Below are 22,124 nucleotides of genomic sequence, written 5' to 3'. Positions count from 1 at the left end.
AAGCTAAAAACTAATTTTAGACAGATAGATTAATGGTATCAGAATTATTAGTGCTAATTGCACTAGTAAGAGTTTTGTAAATTTTCTAGATATAAGATTGATGTTCAGATTCAACTACAACATTATACTGTAGTCAAACCCCACTGAAAACAGCAATAACAACTTCTAGAGATTCCACAAACGAAGTATTAAAGATATCTATAACCGGAGATACATAACACCAAGGTGGAGAATATTGTAAAATTGTACACAAAAGTAATAAAAAGAACCCTAAATAAATAGAGGTATAGCATGTCCATAAAAGGGAAAATTCAATATTTGAAAAGATGTCACTTTGCCCAAGTTAGTATGTAAATTCAATGCAATCACATAATAATAATAATTCTGAAAGGATTTTTCATGAATCGACAGTGATTCTAAAATGCTTTTGGGCCAAATAACCATGATAGTTTTAAACAACGGAAAGGGTGAGAAGATATGCCCAACAGAGCTGTCAAAACTTACATTATAAAGCTAGTCTAACTAAGACAGTGTCGTTTTAACAGAGAGGTCGACAAGAGGCTTAATGAAACAAGGACCTCTTAAGAGAACCGCAAATTTGTGGAAACTTGATAAAAGGCACAGGTGACAACGCAGATCAGTGGGTGCTAGATAATTTATTGTGAAAGAAAAAAAATAAGATCCCTACCATCTATAGAATGCGCGTGCGTGTGTGCGCACACACACACTATACATTTACATATATGTGCACATATATGTAGCAAGAAAAAGGCAGAAATGGAAAGAGTTAAATTTGATCAAAAATTTCAAATCTATTTTTTTTAGATAAGAAAAGCTCCCAATGATACCTACACAGCTGCTTTGTGGACTAACTGGAGGAAGAAGAGGGACTCTCCCATATGTGCCAAGGAAACAGATAAGAATGTTTGTTGCAAAGCTGTATGAGCAAAACATTGCATAAAGCTTCAATATTAGTCACAAAATTTGATACACTGTGGCATATTCTTATAATATAAAACTATAGACCAGAAATTAATAAAATGGAGCTACATATACCAAAGTGCATTTATCCTACCAACTGTGTAAAGCATAAAAATGAAAAGTTCCCAAATGCTATGTACAGTATCAATAGAATTTATATAAAATTTAAAACATGCAAAGTAATATTACATTCTGCTTAAAATTTTATACGTACGTTGGAAAGATATAAAATCATGCTTGAGATTATAAACACCAAACTCAGGATAGTATTTTAAGCAGGAAGAGCAGACTATAGCAGCAAAATGTTATAACATTGTACGAATATAGGATGGTAGGTTTTTGGATGTTTTTAATGTTATTCTTAACAAATTTGAGAATAGGAAAATGCTTAGTGAGCTTAGTCATTTCAAAATACATTTGCATCAAAATGAAATCAGACTTGCAACAGCTTTAAAAATGAAGGGTTGTTCATGATCTGCCTGATTCTCTATGGGGTGGAGGCAGGGCGCATTTGGAGCTCATCAGTGTCCATGACCAAAGTCTGTCCTTGACTCAGCTCCAAAGCTCAGAGAGAAGGAACACCAGGAGAGTGTGTGGAAGGGGACATGTGCGTGGTGGAGGAGAGTGCAGCAGAGGGAAGGGCAGGGGTCTCGGGTCACCTGAGGTCCTTACAGCTTCTTCACCCCACTTGAGCCCTTTGGACAGGGCAGGAGGTAGTGTATGGCACAACATGACAGATCTGTAGAAAGAATCATTCATTCATTCATTCATTTATGTATTAATTCCGCGAATATTTACTACCACCTATTGTGTGGCAGGCACTCTGCTTGGCCTGGGTTCATGGCGCAGATCAGAAATGAAGCCCCTACTCATTACACCCCAGCACCTCTTGCTGAGTTCTGAACTCCTCTCATACCCACGTTCATCTTTGCACCTGTCCGCACCTCCAAGTCCCATAGGAAGGTTCTATTAGTTGATTATAGCAATACTTTTCTCATTCATTCCAAGGATAGATCACGTGATAATGAAATCCATAGTAGTTTATGAGGGTGCTCTTTTGGATCTTGATCTCAATACTTTGACCTTTATCCCACCTCTACACCTTGGACCCTCACCTTCAGGGTCCCAGAAAACTTAATAGGAAAACTCTGAAACTCCAGAGCGCTACTCAATGCATGACAGTTGGAAGCCTCTGAGAATTCCAAGATACATTTGGAGAAAATGAGATTTTTCAGAACCTTCCCTTGAGGCTGGATCATCGTTGTGACTTTGTGTGCTCACTCTGGACTCCTCTTGCCAGCCCAGGAAAGGGGCCCTGATCTCCCTCCCTAAGGACAAAGGCTGCCATCAACTCACCTGTTACAGGTTCTGCCACCTGCACATGTAAGACCATGAAACCGATCACCAGCAGCACTTTGAAACCCAGGAGGAAAGCTACAGAGATAAGGGCAGGCGTCGCTGGACCTAAGGGAAAACAGGCAGAGGAGACAACAAATGGAGCTCTTGGGTGTTAATTCCTCACTCCACCTGGAGACAGAAGTGACCCAGTTGCTCACAGGATTAGATGTGAGCTTACCTGGGCTCCCAAGGGGGTTGTCTGTGCTGTGGGCTGCTGCGGACAGTATGAGGCTGGCCCGGGTGGGAGGCTGTGCCTCGTGCTGAACCTTACAGGTGAGCACATGCTCGGACCCCTGCACCGAGGCATTCACCAGCTGCATGCTCTCCGGAGTGTAGGTCTCATAACTGTTCTGCTTCGGCGCGGGCTGCTTCTCTCCCTGGAATGCACGGCAGTTCTCCATCCAGGTGAGACATATGCTCTGGGGGTAGAATCTCTGCACGTGTCAGTTAACGGCCACCAAGTCCAAGGCGGGTGAAGCTTGGGACACTGTCACTGCAGGGGAACTGGCACAGCCCAGAGAAACCAGACAATGACCGTAGGAAGTTTACAGTGGGCCCCATGATTGGGGGCTGCTCCTTGAGGATGGGTCATCTGCCCAGGGCCTGCCCCAGAGGAGGAGTTAGGTATTGGTTAACCCATGCCTGAATAATATCGCGTGATTGAACGTGGGAATGCATGAGTGAATGTGTGTCTGGATGGAAGCATGGAATCATGAAAGAGATCCTAATTTGCCTTTCTTTTCTACTATGGTCCTTAAAGACCAAAAGTGACCCTGAGTTCCATGTAAGCACCTATGAACCCGTTGAGTCACTCCATGACTTGATGAAGATTCCTAGACTCTAATCTTCATGATTCCAAGATACTAATATTTGACATAGGAAGGAATGTAGGTTTGGAGAAGTGAAGTACTGGCACAAGGCCACAGGAGGCAAAACTGGGCTTATGGCAGGGACCGTATGTTTACCCCGTGCTATTCTGACACCCAAACTGGAAGCCTGTAAGCGTTTATGTTCAAGGCTTCTGAAATTATGATCTAACAACTTCTGGAATTTTTTCCCTAACCAGTTTTACAATTCTGCAATAGAATGTATTCCTTCCTAGGAAAATTAGGAGGATTAAATAATATAAATAATTAAATAATGTAATTTAATAATATAAAAGCTAAGTATTTCAGTATAAGTCATAGGAAAGCACAGCTTGGTGCAGTGCTTACACTCAACCAAGGGATGGCAGAGCCGGGTTGTGGCCCCTGCGCTGACACCAGTGTGCATTGGCCATCAGCAGGCTAAGGTGTGAATCTGGGGGGCACAACCTTTCCGTATGTATATACTCCAATACTTTGTATATTTGTTGCTTCAAATGTTCCAGCTTTGTCCATTGTGACCTCTTACTGTTGGTTCCTGAGCGCCTTTGACAAACTCCAGTTAATGATTGGTTTCTGGTTTTTGGGTTTTGGTTTTTGGTTTTATTTTCTTTTGGTGTTTCCCTTTCTCACTTTTTACAGGTTATTGAATTTTTGATCGGATTTCTAAGCACAAAGAAGAGAGGTTTTCCTTTAATGAAAGAACCTTAGAATACAAGATCCAGGTGATTGAATTAGATAATTTTTATTTGAAATCCAACGTCTAGTGGAAACTCATTCATTCATTTATTAAAATAACCATTAATGGCCTAGTATGTGGCGATCATGTTCTGGCAACTGAGGAGTCAGAGTCCCTTCTCATGGAACGGACAGCCTATTTGAGGAAGAGACAACACGTACATCAGGGTTCGTCTTGCGTGGTGCATGAATTTCAGTTTAGATCAATAGCATGAATCCCCCAACACGCAGTTCAGAATTCACTTACCACAGGAAAGTTACTTTGCACAATTGCATCAAGTATAACTGTTTTGCTGACTCTACGTCAGCCCACAGATCACTGTGTACTAACAGATGCTCGTCGTGGTCTGTAACCAATCACGTCCATACTTTGAAAGCCTGTAGTAATTGATCACTGTGACTCTTGTTACTCAGCTTTGGCCCAGACAGCAGCGTATGTGGGCGTGTTACCCACTGTCTCCCAGTTATGAATCCATATGAATTTACAAAAATGACCCATTGTAAAAGGGAATTGACGACGAAGACGAGAGTGCAATGGAGACGCAAAAAGTGGTGATGCTGGAAGTGACATTCCAACTGAATGTAAGTGGATTAGAGAAGAAATCTCTGACCCTGGGAATGGTACACGCAGACTGTTAGAAAGATTCTAGATACGCATCCAGGGGAACTTGGTGAAGGCAAACCTACCACGTAAATGAGGGAAATGGTGGTGAGGAAAAGGGTGAAAATGTCCCAGAGGAAGTCACAGCAGCAAATACTTCAAATTAAAGGAAGTTTTGCAAAGATTCCACAATTTTGAGCATACAGAGCATAAAATGTTGGAAACTGATCCAAATATAGCAAGGCATCTGATAATTCACCAAGGCATAAAGAAGATGCTCTTATACTGTAGATTAGACAAGAAGAAGAAGGCAAGCCCTGTTCAAACGTTCGGATAAGTTTTTTTTGTGCTTGTATGTTTACTAATTTTCTTTTTTAGTGATGGTTTTCATATGATATATTTTCATTATCTGAAAATTATGAATAGAGATAAATAAAAATAAATTGAAAATGGTTGAAAATACTTCTGATAAGCTTTTATAAAGAAATAAATTGCTTTAATTCTCAAGGTGTCGAATGTGTTGAACTACATATGATTAGTTTTTCTCCTTTTGTCTGTGTATTTAAATCTTAAAGGAGGGGAGATTCTAAATTTTGAAAAAAGTGTCTCACATCAGAATCATTATTTATACCACTGATTACTGAGATCACTTTTTATGACGCAGTGTATGCAGTAATTTCTATAGTCCTCTTCTGTGCGAAGCAAGAACTGCCTATGTTCTGTTATGTCAGATGGTAGTAAGTGCTCAAGAAGCAAATTAATCAGGTTAAGAGGACATGGAATGCCAGGGTGAAAGAGGAATTGGTATTTCATACTGGGCCATCTATGGAAGGTACCTTTGATGAAGTGACACGAGCAGAGACTGGTAAGAAGTAGCAGAGTGAGGCAGGCAGGTATGCTGGGGGAGGAAGCAGAGGAGTGGTAGGATTTGACTAACTTTCCCAAAGAATCACTGAGCCTGAAACAAGGAAGCCAGTCAGAGACCACAGCAGTAGTGCAGGAGGAGTTGGTGGCTGGGACCCGGGAGTCGTGGTCAGGGTGAGAATGTGCCGATTATGCATACAACTGAGTGGTGTGCTGGAGAAGGCTTGGGCTGGCTCATGAGAACCCACTGTTACCTTTGCAGGAATCCTACAAGCTGCTTGTTGAAGTGATGGTAACTTGAAATTGGCCACATTGAGAGTATTTACAGCGAGAAAGTGGTAAGTCCTACAAATCAGGCTTTCATTTTCTTTTTCCTTCTGGAGAGTCAAATGTTAAAGATTTCTCATCTCACCTCTGGACATCAGCATTTTGAAGGAATAACTGAATACGGGATACAAGAGAAGGAGAAAGCAAGGATGACTCTGAGGCTTCTGGACACAGTCTGTTTACTGTGAGAGAAGGGTCGGGAAGGACGCAGGAGGATGGAAGTTCTGGTTCCATCCCAGAGACAGGAGGCAACACGACCTTCAGGGTTTGAGGGGTAGGACGTTTAGGCAACGAGGAAAGAGAATAACTGTTCTTCTTAAAACCATGATGGCGAATCATTTGTACTCTAGAGGTGAAAGGACCTCAAATGGTGGAGAGTCCAGGTTGGGGGAGGTCCTTCCTGCTCAGAGTGATGTATGACGATTCAGCTCTGGGGGCCTCGAGGACTGTCAGAAGATCTTAGGAGTGTGGGGGCAGGCAGGTCTCCGTGGAGGAGAGCCATTTGGAGCAGAGTCGTGGAAGCTCCCAGCTGGGTCTTCTCTTAGGCTGGGCCCCGCAGCGGGGGAAACAGGCAGCAGAGACTGAGGGTGGTACCCTGCAAAGGAGGAAGGAAGGAACTGTGGGAATGATCTGATCATCGTTCAAGAAACGTTGACTGCGTGCCTCCTGTGTGCCCAGGCTGTTCTCCTCGTGGGATACCTGTCTGGGAGGCTGGGCAGCCCCTGAGAGAAGTCTCTGCCCCCTCAGCCTCCTCCCCAGGCCCTGATGCCCCTTCCCCAGCCCTTCTCTGTCACATGGAGGGTCAGAGCAGGAGCAGCCCTCAGAGCAGCAGATCCAGGGTTTCTCCCCATTATCCTAACATGGGGATTCCTTTTGCCCCCACGGAGCCCCAGGGTTCTAGGATCTAGAAATGGTCTCCAAGGGAACCACCCTCTCAGCTGCTCCTTATTCAGCAGCCTCTGTCCACGTGACTGCCAGGAGACACCCTTTGAAAACCCCCGATCCAGCCCACCTCCTACAGGACCCCACACGCCTCCCGGGAGTTGGGTATCTTTGAGAGGGAAACCCCATCTCCATCTCCTGGTACTGAGGGAGGTGTGTCTCCTTCTCTTAACTCCACTTGGGTCCCGACCCTGTGTGACCTGTGGACTTGCCCCTACTGCTGACTTTGCTGTTTCTGGGACAGACCGTGTCCTCCCCACCCTTGCCCACACCTTACGGTCAGACGCAACGCTTCCTGTGGACAAAGATGACAGAGACACCGAGCACCAGCAGCACTTTGTGGCCTAGGAGCAGAACTACCAGCAGAGGGGAAGTCAGCTCTGGGCCTGGAAATCCAGAGACAGAAGGTCTGATGAGAGGGGCCGCCCAGGAGCCATTCCCTGAGGCCCCTACTTACTCCAGCTAAGGCCACCTGGGCCTATCAACACTCTGAGGTTTAACCTGCCTCCTCTGTCTTCCGCGTAATCTCGAGGCAGAAATCAGTATATAGAGTCCCTCATTCTCACCCACTCCCTCTTCAGGCTGTAAAGCTCCTCATACTTGACGGGAAAATGTCAGAAGTGAAAAGAACTAAGACAAGGGACAAATCAAATCCCCAAAAAATCAAAAATCAAATAAATCAAAGTGCACAAGCCTTCACTAGGCAGCCGTCCCCTGCTCATCCAGCCGCCAGGAAAGGACAAAACAGACAGGGGCAGCTACGAAAGGAACCTGAACGTCCCACCACCAATATTAAATCCAACCTAAATTTGATGATATTGGTAAAAGTCTCCTGTAGAGCAGAGCACAGCTCATAGGAAGTGGTTTCAAAGCCTGCCTGATTCAAGAGTTGACACAGAATCCCCAGAGTCTGTGTGAAGTTTACGTTATAGGTCAAAAGGTATGCGCACTAGTGATAAATAATCCTGAGATGAGCACATGATTCGGGATTTCCCAGAGGAGCTCATCTAATCATAAAGATTCTTGTAAGCGAAAGATGGAGGCAGGAGAGTCAGAGCAGGAGATGTGATGTCAGAAGCTGGGGCCGGAGTGATGTGGGTCCCTTTGCTCAGGAGTGTGGGCATCTCTGGGAGCTGGAAAAGGCAAGGAAATGGGTTTTCTTCAGGAGCCCTCAGAAGGAGCATCGCCCTGCCACCCATAGTAGGCTTCAGGCCTCTACAAATGTGTGACGACAAATTTCTCTTGTGTTAAATCAGTCAATGTGGTAAGTTCTCAGTGGCAGTAAGAAGCTAATTCAAGGAGGACAGATGGGACTGAGCAGACGGGCGTCATTTAAGGTGCTTACTTTCTGTAGGGAAAAGGCAGAGAGAAAGAAGTGATGTTTGGTAATTGAGTAGGGAAGGGAAAAAGAAAAAAGGAGGGGGTAAGGGATTTAGTTCCTGAAAAGCAGAAAAGGACCAAACACTTAGAGGATTCACAACCTTTCTCCTACTATTAAAACCAAGCAACCAACCAAAAATTCCATTAACATACTGGGTTGTGGTGTCCTAAGAGAGAAGTCCTTTAAGCTAGATACATTGTGAAGACACTCGAATACCATAAAAACAAACAGTAAGACTGGCATTTTCACAGTAGACCCACTGGACTCAGGACTGTGGCGGGGCGAGCCCTCAGATGGCCCAGGGAAAGCTGTGCGTCCCGGGCAGCAGTGTCACATAGGCATCTGACACTTCCCTTTAGCCTGTTAACACGGTTGACCTGAAAGCCACTTCCAGCCTCACTACGCTAGCAGGCAGGCTGGGTCAGGAACACTGCAGCACGCAGGAGTAACAGCCCTGGTGGAGCCCCAGCAGGAGATGGAAGATTTAAAAGCAAATCCAGGACCCTCCAGACAAGATGGTATAGACTCATCTCTCCTGCTTTCCCTGTTCAGGACAAGTTGAACCCTAGAAATGACACAAGGGGCCAACATGGGCAGAGTCTAGGGTGGAAGAGGCAGCACACTGGCTAGAGGCCCGAGCACAGGAGGAAGAACACCGTGGCCAGGCACCCAGGTCCCTCTCCTAAGTCGCCAGGCACAGGAGGAGACCCAGGCCTGATACTAGAAAAAAGACAAAGTCTAAATCAATAATCTAAATCCCTGCACAAAAATGAGATAGGAAGAGCAAAATAAAGCCAAAGGAAGCACAGAGAAGGAAATAATAAAGGAAAAAATCAATGAAATTGGAAGCAGAAAAATAGTATACCATCACTGAAACAAGGATTAATTTCTTTTAAAAGACCATTAAAATGGAAAGACTTCTAATACCAATGAGAAAGAAAAAAGAGTAATGACACCTTTCCAACACCAGGAATGAAACAGGACATCACTGCGGACGCCACAGACACCAGAAGGGTAGTAAGGAAATACTGTGAACAGCGGTAGAGAGAGAAATTTGACAACTTAGAGACAATGGAGCAAATACCTCAAAAAGGACAGCCTACTGCAGTTCACACAATAAGAAATAAATAATCTGAATAGTCCTAGACAATTCAAATTCATTGAAAAAAAAAAAAGATTGTTGAGGCCCAGATGGTGTCACAGGAGAACTCTACCAAGCATTTACAGATGAGTTAAAAACAACTGTGGTGCACAAAAAGCAATGATACAAGAAATTTTGGAAAATTTGAATTTCTACTCCGGTTTAGATGATATTGGGGAATTATGGTTGATTTTTCTGTGAGTCACGGCATAGGTTCTGTGCAAAATCAATGTTCTCAATCATCTGACTACACACCTGTGGACTCCATAGGCACCTGGATGTGCACACAAGACTCAGTTATGAGTGGACACAACTATGCAAATTCTCTGCATCTATTGTTAGATGGAAGGTGTTTGTCTTTTCCTTCTTAAACTTTATTCTTCCAGCAGGCAGGGACACGGACTCTTGTTGACCGAGCATTGACCTAGCTAATGAGGACAACGCCATAGGGCATGTTGGAAGGAACATGGGCTGTTGCAAGGTCATCTGGAGTAAATCTCCTGGAAATCTGATGGACTACCTCATGATGTGACACGAGAGAGAAATAAGACACATATTGTGCATAGAAAGGGGGACTCCGTATGTCCTCGGGACAATGTCCAGCTAAAGGGGAACGTGCCTCTACTTAGCACGTATCTGTTGTACATGCTGGTGGTTCCTGTCGTCAGGGACTCAGTTTGCGCTCATCAGTCTAGCCCAATTACCTGGCAAGACATCTTCAACAGCATCCTACCAGTGCTATCTGAGTCCCTTTGGTAAACTGCAAATCCAGCGGGTGGCTAGAACAGGAAAGGGGATCATAACTGAAGCGAGATTTGCATTTAGTACATGTGCACTCAACACTGGTGATCGTTGCTGGTCCACTGTCACAGGTCAGGGGATAAAGGAAGCCCATGCGGTGACCACTCACGGTCACCTGGGTGCCTGGACCAGACTGAAACTCCGCATCCTCAGGGCTCCCTGTCCAGAATTTCATAGGGCTTTCTTTGTCCCCTGATTTGTGACAGTGGACCAGCAATGACCACAGTCGCTCAGTGCATGTTGACTACCTGCAAATCCCAGTTCAACTGTGACCTCTTCCAGGAGGAGCAGGCTGGGGCCAGGAAGGTGGATGGATGTGGGCTTGGGCTGGGGGTGAGGGGCGTCTACCCTGATCGTCTCAGACAAGTTGTGGCTGAGACATCGCTTGGGGTGATGTTACTGATGGATGGGAACATCTAGGATGGAAGGGAGACTAGGCAGAGGTTAGAAAGAAGGAAGAGGGAGGCGAGTGGACAGGGAAGGATGAACAGAGTTACTGTTTCTTGAAGGGAGGAAGAGACAGGACATTATGGACAGAATCATCTCCCTTCTTCCTTTCTTTCTTTCAAGTATATTGATGTCAAAAGATGTAAAAAAAAAAAAAGTACCAAACTCTTCCCAGTGGTGACTCTTGGAGTATGGGATTTGAGTGGGGGAAGTCACCTCAAAATTCTACTGTACATTTATAGACTTCTAGACTATTCTATACCGAGGAAGAATGACTACTTTAACAACTTAAAAAGATAAAATTTTAAAAGCCCTTTCAGGTTAATGGAAGCTCACCAGGGAGTTCATGTGTGCCCTGGTCCTTCTGGGGAGCAGAGGCCTCCAGGGTGAGGTAGGCGCTGACCGCTGGCTGCCCATCGTGCTCCACCCTGCAGGCCAGCACCTCCCCCCTGTGGGCGGACGAGTTCACCAGGAGCCAGCTTGTCCGGTTAAAGGTCCCGTCCTTGTTCTTCCTGAGGGTCGACGCCATTTCTATCCGGGACACGTTTCCATTCTCCACCCAGCTCAGCTGGAGGTCTCGGGGGTAGAACTGCTTCGCCTGGCAGGTGACGTTCACCTGGGTCCCTGCCGTGGGCTGTTGGGTGACCTCCACGGTGGGCGGAACTGAAACAGCACAGGGCAGGAGCTCTGACCTTGTGGAACAGAGAGGTCACAGGGCAGGGGCTGGAGAGCAGCTCCCAGCCCTGCAAGGAGGTCCCTGAGGACAGAGCCAGGCATGCAGCAGGTGCTCAAAAACTCAGCGTGCAATTTGCATATCAGTGAGATCCTAAGCACCTTGCAGGGCACACAGCAGGTGCTCAAGGACTGGTTGGTCCTGTTAGGGTTATAATGTGGGGAATCAGTAAGCAACTGGCATGCAGTTGGAATATAATAACTGCAGCCAAGTAAGTGAAATCCCTAGGCACTTAGGGGCTTGGCTTAGAGTAGGTGCTCAGTAGTTGGAGATGCTGTTGTAAGTAAAGGAAACTGCTGAGCACAGTGCTTGGCACGTGGCAGGTGTCACCTGGCAGCTGCCATTAAATCAGTAGTGAGTGACCAGCACATGGAGGTGCGTGGTGGTCGGGAAGGACTGTCAGGAAATCTACTCTAGGCAAGTCAAGGCGTGGAGCCAAAAGCAGGGGGAGGGGCAGGTGGGGCTTGGGGACAGGTGTGGGCTCAGGCTGGTGTGAGGGGCATCTACCTCGGATGACCTGAGACAAGTAGGCAGTCCCACGGAGAGGAGGGCCCCCCTGCAGGGTGATGTGGGCCACCTCGCAGGTGACCTGGGAGCGAGCATCCCCTGGGGCCAGCACCACCTTGGCTGTGCTGGAGACGCTGTAGGAAACGCTGTCTCCCTCCGGGTCCACGCTGGTCTGGGAGGCTGTGATCTCCTTCCCGTTTTTGAACCATTTCAGGGAGATGGTTCTGGGGGAGAAGCCATGGGATCTGCAGGTGAAGCTCACCGTCTGCTCAGGTGAGGCCCTCGTGGCGGGGCCTGATACCACGGGAGGAGAGGGTTTGGCTACAAAACACCATTTTATAAACAATGAATATGATTGTCCTTATCATCATTAACGAAAAGCTTGCGACACAGTTAACAACGCTTACATATTTGTTTTAGATTTTTTTCAATTTTACTTCAGTTCAGTTTTGTTGCTGGATGAGATAATTAGGCTTATTTAAGTTTTTTTTTTTCCTAATGGAGGGACTGAGGATTAAACCCAGGACCTCATGTATGTTAATAAGCATGCACTCTACCACTGAGCTATACCCTCCCACCTAAGATCATTTACCATTATTTTTTAACCCTTCTATTAGGCCTCAGAGGGCAGTGTCTTTATCCTCATCTTAGGAGGAGACACACTGGTTCCCAGAGGTGAGCTCTGAGTCTGGGGTGGGACCAACATGGTTTCCAGGCCTGAGTTCAAAGTCCACTTTCTTTCCTCCCTCAGGTGAATTCCCACTGATCTGGGTGCAGGAACCAAAAAAACTGATGGCTGTCACTCTCCTATTAACTCTTCCTAGCTGGGCTCCCCTGGGGAACTTAGCTACAGTAAGGAAAGCATTTACAGAAGTAAGTGCAGGGGAAGCTGGGGTGGAGCAGGACCACCATGGATGCTGAATCAGCCTGGGCAGCAGATGAGACCTGTGGCCGGGGCCCCTCCCAGCTCTTCATCTGTGAAAGGGGACTGCAGGCCTTATCCTTCCCAGGGTTGCAGTGAGGGTTCAGTCTGGCACTGGAAGCATCCTTGCTTTGAGTAAAATGCTTTGACAAAACTAAACACAGATCTCTCTGTAACCCAGACTGTGTTTACATCCAGAGCTCTCCCTTCAAATATGTGTGATATTTTACTAGATAGATTTCATTCTCTCCACAAATATTCCTGTAGGACTTTACGTGCCAATTGCTGAATTTCAAAGGAAGAAGGGTGAAGGGATGTTTTTCTAAATCTGGGTTCTTCTCTTGGGTCACTTTTGAGTTGAAAGCAAAGGTCACTGAGAGCTAAGAAAGCAGAGGTGGTTAATTTCTTAAGTGTTATTAAATCAGAAGAGACAAAGACACAGGCCCATGAAGCAGGCAGAAGCAGCTCCTGTGTCCTGAAAACACACAAATTAGCGAATGAAAAGATAAGGTTTCTCCCTGTAGAAGGTCATAGGGTTTCTCCAAATTATTCAGTATTACTCAACACCTCCTGTAAACGTTGGCAGACAGTAGACATTACAAATATTTGCACTTGTAAATATTTAACTTGCTTCCTAAAATTCATGAAATATTTGGGGACAGCATAAGGAGATGTAAGTTGAATATGTCAAGTTATAGAAATACCAGCATCCTGGATGCCCCAAAGGGAAGAGAAGCTGTGATTGGTTACCACTGACGGAGAGTGTTTTCACAGCCTAACGATGGGCTGATCCCTCCAGGATCCTAAGTTCTTCATTTCTCCTCACAAGCCATGAAATGAGGGCCCGAATGGGGTCACATTTATGGGATGAGGCTCATGGTGGACTCAGCTGGCCAAGGGCACCCAGCAAAGAATGGTCAGAGCTCATCCCACCGCACCAAGGCTGATTGATTTAGTGTCTCTGATTACCTCTGAGCCTCAGTCTCTGTTTCCCTGCAATGTGTGTGAAAGCCCCACCCTGGTCAGACGAGGGGGGATGTACTTAAAACACAGAGCCTGGTGCACAGTGGGTGCTTAAGCACCAAGACCTGTGACTGTTGTCATAAGGTCTGGTCGTTCCTAGTTCTGAAACTGCCTGTTTATTCTTCAGGCAGTGAGAAGGCAGAACACAAGAACAGCAGGAAAAAACAAACAAACGAAAAGTCTCAAATCGTGCTCCCTGCATCTGGCATCAAAAACCCTAATGAAAAAGAAGCCATAGAACCACCACAGTATGATTCTCTTCCTCTTTTTTATAATCCCTTCAGGAAACAAATTGGGGGAATTGGCTTTCAAAATATATGATGTCGCAGGAATTCCCCCACAGACCAGCTCTTCACAGAAAGCTGGAAGCATTTTGAAAGGAGGGAGGAGATTCCATCAGTGTCATGATGGTGTGTTGAGGAAGGCGGGCTCTGGGCTGAGCAGGGAGTGTTTGAGGGGATTCCAGCCCCTCTTTACAGATGGGAAGGTTTCCCCAGCGACAAAGCTCAGGGCTGAGCAGAGTCTTCTGAGTCCATAGGAGGCCCCTCTCCACCCCAGGTGAGCTCCATGGGAGGAGGTGTCCCTCCGCCTCTGTTGAAGCTTCCTTTCTTGGCCTCTGAAGAACTGTAACCGTCATAGGCTATTCTGCAACGTCCCTGAAAAGCTGTTCTCGCAGCTCCAGCACCAAGGAGGAGTGACCTCTGTGTGGGCAAAACCCCAGCTCCATCTGTGACCTCAGAGAACACGGAGCTCAGGGCTTCTCCGCCAGGGCTGTGGGCAGCATCCCCTGCAGGAGTTAATCAGTCAGCTGCCCGGGCCCACGTGTCTCCAATTAAACCAGGGTTTCTAGGGTGGGGACGGGGGCTGGGGATCGTGTCAGCGTTACCTAGGTGATTCTGATGGGCAGCCAAGGTGGAAAGCAGCCAGCTCCACCCCAACCCCAGTTATACTCAATCCTGGAGGGAGTGAGCCGCCCGAGGCCTCCGGCTTTGGCACATCACAGCTAACAGTGGTGGAACACGTACACTGTTCCGTCTCTGCTCTAAGCTCTGTACATGGATCCCTCATTCAGTCCCTGCAGCGGCTCTGGGAGGGCGATGCTGACAGGGACGGACCAGGATCCCGAGCCCCAGTGTGGAGAGGGACGCGTCCGAGGTCCCAGAGCCGGGATCTGGCAGAGCTGGGATGGGAGCACAGGCAGTAGGGCTCGGCCCAGGCTCTAAACCACTGTGTCCTGAGGCTCAGTGACACCCTAGCCCACCCCATCTAGGGCTTTCTAAACCTCTCCAGTCACCACAGACCCTGAAAGGCAGCCGAGATCACAGGTGGGGAAACTGAGGACTAGCGGGAACTGAGACTTGCGCAGACCACAGCCTGGGGGGACAACGCCATGGCTCACTGAGGGGCTGCTCTGTCACCAGGCTCATCGCACCCTCAGGACATCCTGCAAAGTTGGGGTGATTGTCGTCCTTCTGCAGGCCGGTAAGCCCTGCAAAGGGAAGTGAGACACAGCCTTGAAACAACACCTCCATTTGGGGGGGCTACTCTGTGCTGGTGGTTTAGACATACAGTCTGAAATCCTTCTAACCCTGCTAGAAAGAATCCATGATTATCACCATTTTACAAACGATAAAACTGAGGCTGAGAGAAATAAAAGACTCTTCACCCCCACAACCATATCCCAGAAGGAATTCCCTTGGCCCCTGAGGTTTCATGTCCAACAACAGAGCAGGCGCCCACCTTCAGGGGCCCCCACACTGACCACCACCCTCCCCTTTTCCCTCTGAGATACTTGACTTCAAGCGAGACCAGGGAGGAGTGCCCTCCGAGGGCCCAGGCCTGGGGACCCCGTAGCAAGAAGGGGGAGACACGGGCTCCTGACACCTGAGTCTAGAACATGAACTCTGTCCACGCGGGGCCCTCAGCATCCCCTAGGAACTACCTCCCCCTCCCCATCCTCAGTCTGCGGAGCCAGGAGTGGGCGTGCCCGGTGCTGCTGGGATGCAGGGGCCCCTCTGCTCTGTCCTCGCTCCCCTTCCTGGAGCTGCTCCCGCAGGCCGCTCAGTGAAGGGGCGACATCACAGCAACAGGCAGAAAAGGACTCCTGGGGCTTCTAAGTGTGCTGAGCCCTGCCTCATAGGAACAGGTTCAGGATGTCAGGAGACACTGCATCTGTCTGTTCCCAGTTATAAAGCTAGCCTGGCAGCCACACAGGATTTTTGTTTTTAATACTTATTGCCTGAAGAACAAAACAGCACACGAATTTACAAGGAGAGTGTCGGAGCTTTCTCCCCACTTTGACAAGCACAGTGGGGTGTGCAGAGAGCTGGGTGTGAGTCAGGCTGCTTGTGGTTCCACCTTGGCCCCCTTACCTGCTCACCCGCCAGGTCCCCTCTCAGAGCCTCAGGGGCACAGATGGCCCCTCCCTCAGAGCACTGCCTATAGGCAGTAACTGCCAGGAGGAAGATTCAGCATCTGACAGGCTGCTACCCCCTCACCCCCTCCTGCCTCCCTCCTTTCTCATCCAGGGAATCATCTGAGCAGGTGCTTCGAGAAGAGGATGACGGTCTCCTGGGAGGCAGCAGGTCTGAGTGGGGTTGGAGCCAGTTCCCACCTGTGATTGGCTGTGCAGGGGAGGCACCACCTGGGAACGTTAGTGACACCCGCAAAGCCAGGATTAACCTTCCCTCCTGTGTCCAGGGCTTGTGGGGATATTTACTTGCAACAACGGCTGAGAGTGAAAATTTTCTATATCCACACGAATTAAAATATACATACTCTCTGATGTAGCAATGACACTTGCAGTGGGAATTTCCTCTTTGACGAGAGTGAGGCATGGACAGCGGTATCGACTGAAGTGCTGTCTTAATAGCCCAAGGTTGGGGACAACTTGGTACCCTTCAGCAGAAGACTGCAGAGGGAAAGATGCTCTGTGCGTACCGTGTGCTGTTTTGCAGCTGCTGAGACCCTGGGCAGCTCTAGGTGCTGATACGGGATGAGTGACTTGGGATCATGTGGCTGAAAGTAGACAGAGGTTGCCAGTCACTTGGGGACTCGGGGTCTGAATGCAAGGAGCATTTGAATCTTAGGGAAACTGAAGAAAATGCTCCCTGTTCAATGGTTTGACCCAAGGAGCTTTTTATTCAGCACCTACTATGAGCCAGGCTCTTCCAAGGAGCCAGTGTCCAATGGTGGTGCAGGAGGAGCCTGGACTGAATCAGCTGGGTTCTGGAAGGATCCCATCACTCACTGGCCTTGTGAGTGTGGTCTAGGTCCCTGTCACCTCTTGGCCTCAGGCTCCCCATGTGGAGGTGGGGGGCAGGGCAGTTGGTGTCTATAAATCCTTCCTGCCCTGACAGTCCAGGATTCAGGAGTTAGAATGAGGATCCTGGGCCATTGGCAGAAAACCCTAAAGGAGCACATTTGCTACCTCGATGGGGCAGCAACTAAGACAGTGACATGTGGAACCTGTTTCCTGGGTGCGGGACATTCTGAGATGCAACAGCTCTGCTTGGAGCCTTCAGTGACTGTGCGTTGATCCCTGAATCATACGAGGGTTTCGTGACAGACCCTCCCAGGAAACACCCAACCTGTGGGCATCTCCTCCAAACCTGGCTGTGAGAGTTAACACTGAATCTCTGCCTCTAGGAGTTTCTTCTCAGTGTGATGTTTCTGAAGAAATAAAGTAACACATTCTACTCCCCCCAACCCTCCACAATTCCCAGTAGGGATGGACTCTCTGCATTGGAAGGGAAGAGGACACAAGCTTCATGGGAGAACAGCCCTTGTCTGCTCTTTCACTGCTGCTTCCACGGCATCCAGAGCAGGGCCGGGCACACAGTAGGTGCTCAGTAAGTGCTGAATAGAGTGAAGACTGAGCCACATTTGAGGGGAGCAATCTCTGGAGGCAAGAGGTGAGGTCTGGCCTGTGACCGGGCAGATCACTCAGACTTTAGCTCCCTTGAGCCTGGAACCAAAGGGCTGGAAGGGATTGAATAGACAAGGTATGTGGAGCCAGGCAGCCTGGGCTTCCAGACTTTTCATACCAATTACCATCCGTGGGGCCTTGAGCAAATAGCATGACCTCTCCAGGCCTCAACTCCCCTGATCTGTAGACAGGAGGGAAATCAGATCATGACCCAGTCATGATAAAGCACCCACTGCTGCACCTGATTCTTATTTTTGCTCAAAGACAGGAGGGCATTTTGTTGACTCGCTGTCACAGAGCAGGGGACGAGGGGCCCACGTGTACTCACCACTCACAGTGAGCCGAGTGCCTGGTCCAGACTTATACTCCGTGTCACCAGCTAATCCTCTCTGGAACTTCACGCAGTAGTAGGCACCGGCGTCTGCCGGGATGATGTTACTGATGCGGATGGAAAAGTCCATGTTGTCTCTCCTTGTGGCGTCTGAAACATTTGTTACTCGGGGGACGTGGCCTTGTTTGAAATCGTAGATTAACTCCCGGCCTGGCCCTGTGCCCCTGAACCACCTGATGGGCCCCACGGGGATCAGGGAGGTCGTGGTGCAGTGCAGAGTGGCCGTCTCTCCAGCTGCGACCGACACTGACGTCTCAGGCTGAGTCACCTGTAGCTCCTGAGCCGCCACTCCTGGAGGGAAACACAGAGCAGTTATTCATTCCTCCTCATGTGATCAGGTAGGTTTTCTCCCGTATTTACCAACAGCAGCTTTCACTGACCTAAAGCACCGTGAGCCGGCCTTCAACTCAGCTCAGTAGAGCTACTATCACATGTGACTCTCATGAAGAGCCTGTAATGTGAGACTCCAACACAAACCAGAAAGCTGAGGCACAGAGAGGGTGAATGGCACAGCAGAGAGCAGGTCTGAGTGCCTGAGTCCTGTCTGCAAATGTCTTGCTTTACCAGATGTTTCTGTCTGTCTGCTTCCTGGCCTCATGGTGGGTTGTACTTCTGGACCTTTGCATTGGGAGGGGCTATGAGACTTCTTTCGACCATGGAGAGGTGAGCAGCAGTGATGGATGTATTTTGTGGTTATGCATTTAACTGCCAAAATTTAAGGATCAACTTCCCTGTTCCACAGACATGCGCACACTCATGATGGGGTCGGCTCCATCAGCCTGGGTACTTGAGTGACAGTGATGTTGAGAGCTCCCGACCCACAATGGACATATAGTTCAATAAGGGAAATAAAACATTTCAAGTCCCCATAGGATTTTTTCCCAATGTTTAATCAGGTTATATTAGTTAGCTAGGGTTGTTGTAATAAATTATCAAAAGTTTAGTGGAAATCAGAGAAGACCCTAATGCAAAAAGATACATGCACCCCAGTGTTCATAGCAGCACTATTTACAATAGCCAAGAGAGGGGAGCAACCTAAATGTCCATCGACAGATGACTGGATAAAGAAGTGTGGCATATATCTATACACACACAGACACAAACACAATGGAGTACTACTGAGGCATAAAAAAGAATGAAATGTTGCTATTTTCAGTAAAGTGGATGGACCTAGAGAATATTCTACTTAGTGACAAGTCAGACAGAGAAGGACAAACACTGTATGGTATCACTTATGTGTGGAATCTAAAAATATAATACAAATCAATCTATATAAAAAGCAGAAACAGATTACAGACATAGGAAAGATCATAAGGACAACTATTTTGTCTCTTTATTCACCAGTGCTCCCCAAGTTTCTGTAACAGTTCCTAGTACCCAGCAGGAAAGCAATAAGTATTTGCATGCTGTGTGAATTGCCTAGTGCGACATCTCCCTGAGACCCTGAAGTCCACTTTCAGGGCATAATCTCTGTGGAAGTTGTATCAGAAACTGCGTTTCCCATGCAGATGACTTGGCAAAAAACAGAAGTACTCTGTGCATATGCAAGAAGCAGAAGAGTGGAGGAGAAGAAGACCAGAAACCGTCTGCCCCACACCACCGCCTTCCCTGTACTCATTGGCAGAAGCTGCAGAAAACTCGTGAGGTGAAAGCGAGGACCCAGTAGGGTGAAAACCAGTGATGAGACCTTGAACCCCAGAGCCAGACAGCCCGAGTTCCAGTCACAGCTCTTCCCTTCACTGCTGAGGGACGGTGAACCAGTGTGTGCTTCCTTTTTCTCATCTATAAAGCCCTGGTACGACAGTGTCTACCTTGGATACATGCTCGCATGAGTTAATACTCGTGGGAATTTCCAGTACCTGGAACAAGGTTAGTGTTCAAGAAATTGAGAAGTTCTTACTCATTAGATTTCCTGGGGTTTTAATGGAGGCTTTCATGACCTTGGATATACGTACGGGTGTGGCTAGAACCTCAGACATAGGTCACATAGGCAGGAGTCTGTATCTTTCATCCTGTCCTGTCCAGCGTGGGAAAGGGACTCCGAGATTGCCCCACATGAAAGTCTACTCATTTTACTAAGACATACATTTGCTTGCCTTAAGAAACTGGGAGAGGGTCGGGGTAAATTAGGGGAGGGTGTTGAGAAACCGGGAAAGACTAAGCATCTAATGATGTCATTTCACGTAGACTGAAAAACACTTTGCTGAGAACATGAAGGAAGCGTTTTCGAAATCCCGTGTGTCTGCATTTATTTTACTTCCTCGTACCTCCTCGTACACACACACAAACACACACAGACTGCACACGTTGACGAGTACATATACAAGTGTAGCCTACTGCTGTACTATATGGGTTCTTTTGAGGATTAAGTGAAATTATAACACATATTAAAAGCTCAGTAAAAATTTTGGCACGTAGAAGCCACCCAACACATCACTGACAAAAGTTTGAGAGGCCACACAGCAGGGTTTGAACTCTGTGATCTCTGAGTGGGATGATGGGTGATGACGATTCTGACTGTTCCTCTGTATCATCTGATTTTTCTGCAATTAGGATCCACCAAGAAGCTGAGTAGCACAACACGGTTCAAAGAATGAACCTGGACCTGGTTGGCCTGCACTCAAACCCAACGTTTCCTGCCTTAGGTAGGTGACATCGGGCAGTGTACTCTCTCTGTCTCAGTTTCCCCTTCTGTAAATCTGGGATAATAGTCACAGCTTCACACAGGGATGTTGTGAGGGTTCCATGAGTTATTACGCAAAAAGCCATGATTGTTGGTGTCTGAAGCATCGTCTCCTTCGAAGCCCCTGGTGTCCAGCTGCAGGTGGCGGAGCCACAGAGGAAATGCTCAGATCCCTGATTTCATGCTCTCAGATAATGCCCAGCCCTTGGCCATCTGTGGCTTCCCCAAGTGGCACACCCCTGTTTACCTGGAGGTCCTAAACATGCAGGGAGAGGTCTAGGGACAGGGTGAAGGGATTCTACTCCAAGGAGTGCTCACCTGTGAGTCCCAGCAGTAGTGCCAGCAGCAGGCAAGGAGGAGGATGGTGGGGCCAGGAGGCAGGGGTGGGCATCTTGGAGGTCTGAGGAGCCTGATCTGTCCAATGTGTGTCCTGCGGAGAACCCGGACTTCAGTGCTCTGTGAAGAGCAGAGAAGCCCCACCTCCCACGATATAAGAGGAAGTGCCTGTGATGGTGTGAAATGTACTGTGAGACCATAACCTGCTTCTAGATTATAACAGTTCCTGATCCTAGATGGTAACATAGAAATCAGGCAGAGAAGGTGGCTCCACAGTAAAGAGTTATTCATCTTATGTTTTCAGAGAGATTGGACAGGCCTAGCAGAAATAAACTTGCTCCCCATCTCGGGTGTCTCCCCTGGGCCCCTCACCCCATTCATGGTGATCCCCAACTTAGGAGCCCCAGACAAACTCACAGATCCCAAGAAGGATCCGTGGTTGTGGCTGGAAAAAAGAAGAGCGTTCACCAGGGCTGCTCAGCTTTGGGATGGAACCAGATCTGCTCCTGAAATTACTCCCTATTCCAGCCCTTTATTGATGTAACTGGTAAAACTTAGCCCAAATGCGCAGTGCAACGTGGACGTCAGAACTTGTATGGCCTGCATCCAACAAAGGGATCATTTTCTTGATTTAAGAGAGGAAGTGAGTTATATGACCCAGAAATTACTCTCACAGGTGTTTATCTCAGAGAAATGAAAACTTGTCCACACACACCCAGAGCATGAATGTTATGGCAGATTCCTTTATAAAACAGATAACTAGAAAAAGTCAGAATGTCTAATAATAAGTGAATGCTTTAACAAACTTTGGTGCATCCATTCCAGAAAATACTACTCAGTAATACAAAGGAATGAGTTATATATGTGTGCAACAGTTCTAAGTTTCTTGAAGGTATAATGTTGAGTGAACAAAGCCAATCTCAAAATACCAATTCCACTGATATAATATTCTCGAAATAGGATCCCAGGCACCTCTCTCTCTCTCTCTCTCTCTCTCACACACACACACACACACACACACACACACACACACACACACTATAGTGAGATCAAAGCATAAATGAAGAATAAAATTTGAGCAATTATTGCAGACCTTTTTTTTAAATAATAAAATCTC

The 22,124-nt window shown here is 47.5% G+C and overlaps 1 protein-coding gene across 1 annotated transcript; it reads right to left on the bottom strand.

Moving 5' to 3' along the window:
* Positions 1-5,468: 5,468 nt before the first annotated feature.
* LOC116278114 (signal-regulatory protein beta-1-like) lies at positions 5,469-21,110 on the bottom strand. The gene is made up of 6 exons (XM_072943954.1): positions 20,990-21,110; positions 17,926-18,279; positions 11,725-12,045; positions 10,821-11,147; positions 6,987-7,100; positions 5,469-6,367 (listed from the first exon to the last, which is right to left on the bottom strand). Exons 1-5 carry the CDS (start codon positions 21,060-21,062, stop codon positions 6,994-6,996), a joined length of 1,182 nt encoding a protein of 393 aa, XP_072800055.1. The 5' UTR covers positions 21,063-21,110; the 3' UTR covers positions 5,469-6,367; positions 6,987-6,993.
* Positions 21,111-22,124: the final 1,014 nt, after the last annotated feature.

The sequence above is a fragment of the Vicugna pacos genome, chromosome 19, assembly GCF_048564905.1.
Source record: "Vicugna pacos chromosome 19, VicPac4, whole genome shotgun sequence".
Classification (NCBI taxonomy): domain Eukaryota; kingdom Metazoa; phylum Chordata; class Mammalia; order Artiodactyla; family Camelidae; genus Vicugna; species Vicugna pacos.
The sequence above is the reverse complement of the archived record's forward strand: the minus strand, read 5'-3'. Positions and strand labels throughout refer to the sequence as shown.

What these genes read in the sequence shown, in the direction of transcription:
- LOC116278114 (XM_072943954.1), bottom strand. Translation starts at nt 21,062, where the DNA reads ATGCCCACCCCTGCCTCCTGGCCCCACCATCCTCCTCCTTGCCTGCTG. An exon ending in ACTACTGCTGGGACTCACAG is followed by an intron (nt 18,280 to 20,989) that starts GTGAGCACTCCT and finishes GTTTCCCTCCAG; the next exon opens with GAGTGGCGGCTCAGGAGCTA. An exon ending in CTTGTCTCAGGTCATCCGAG is followed by an intron (nt 11,148 to 11,724) that starts GTAGATGCCCCT and finishes GTGCTGTTTCAG; the next exon opens with TTCCGCCCACCGTGGAGGTC.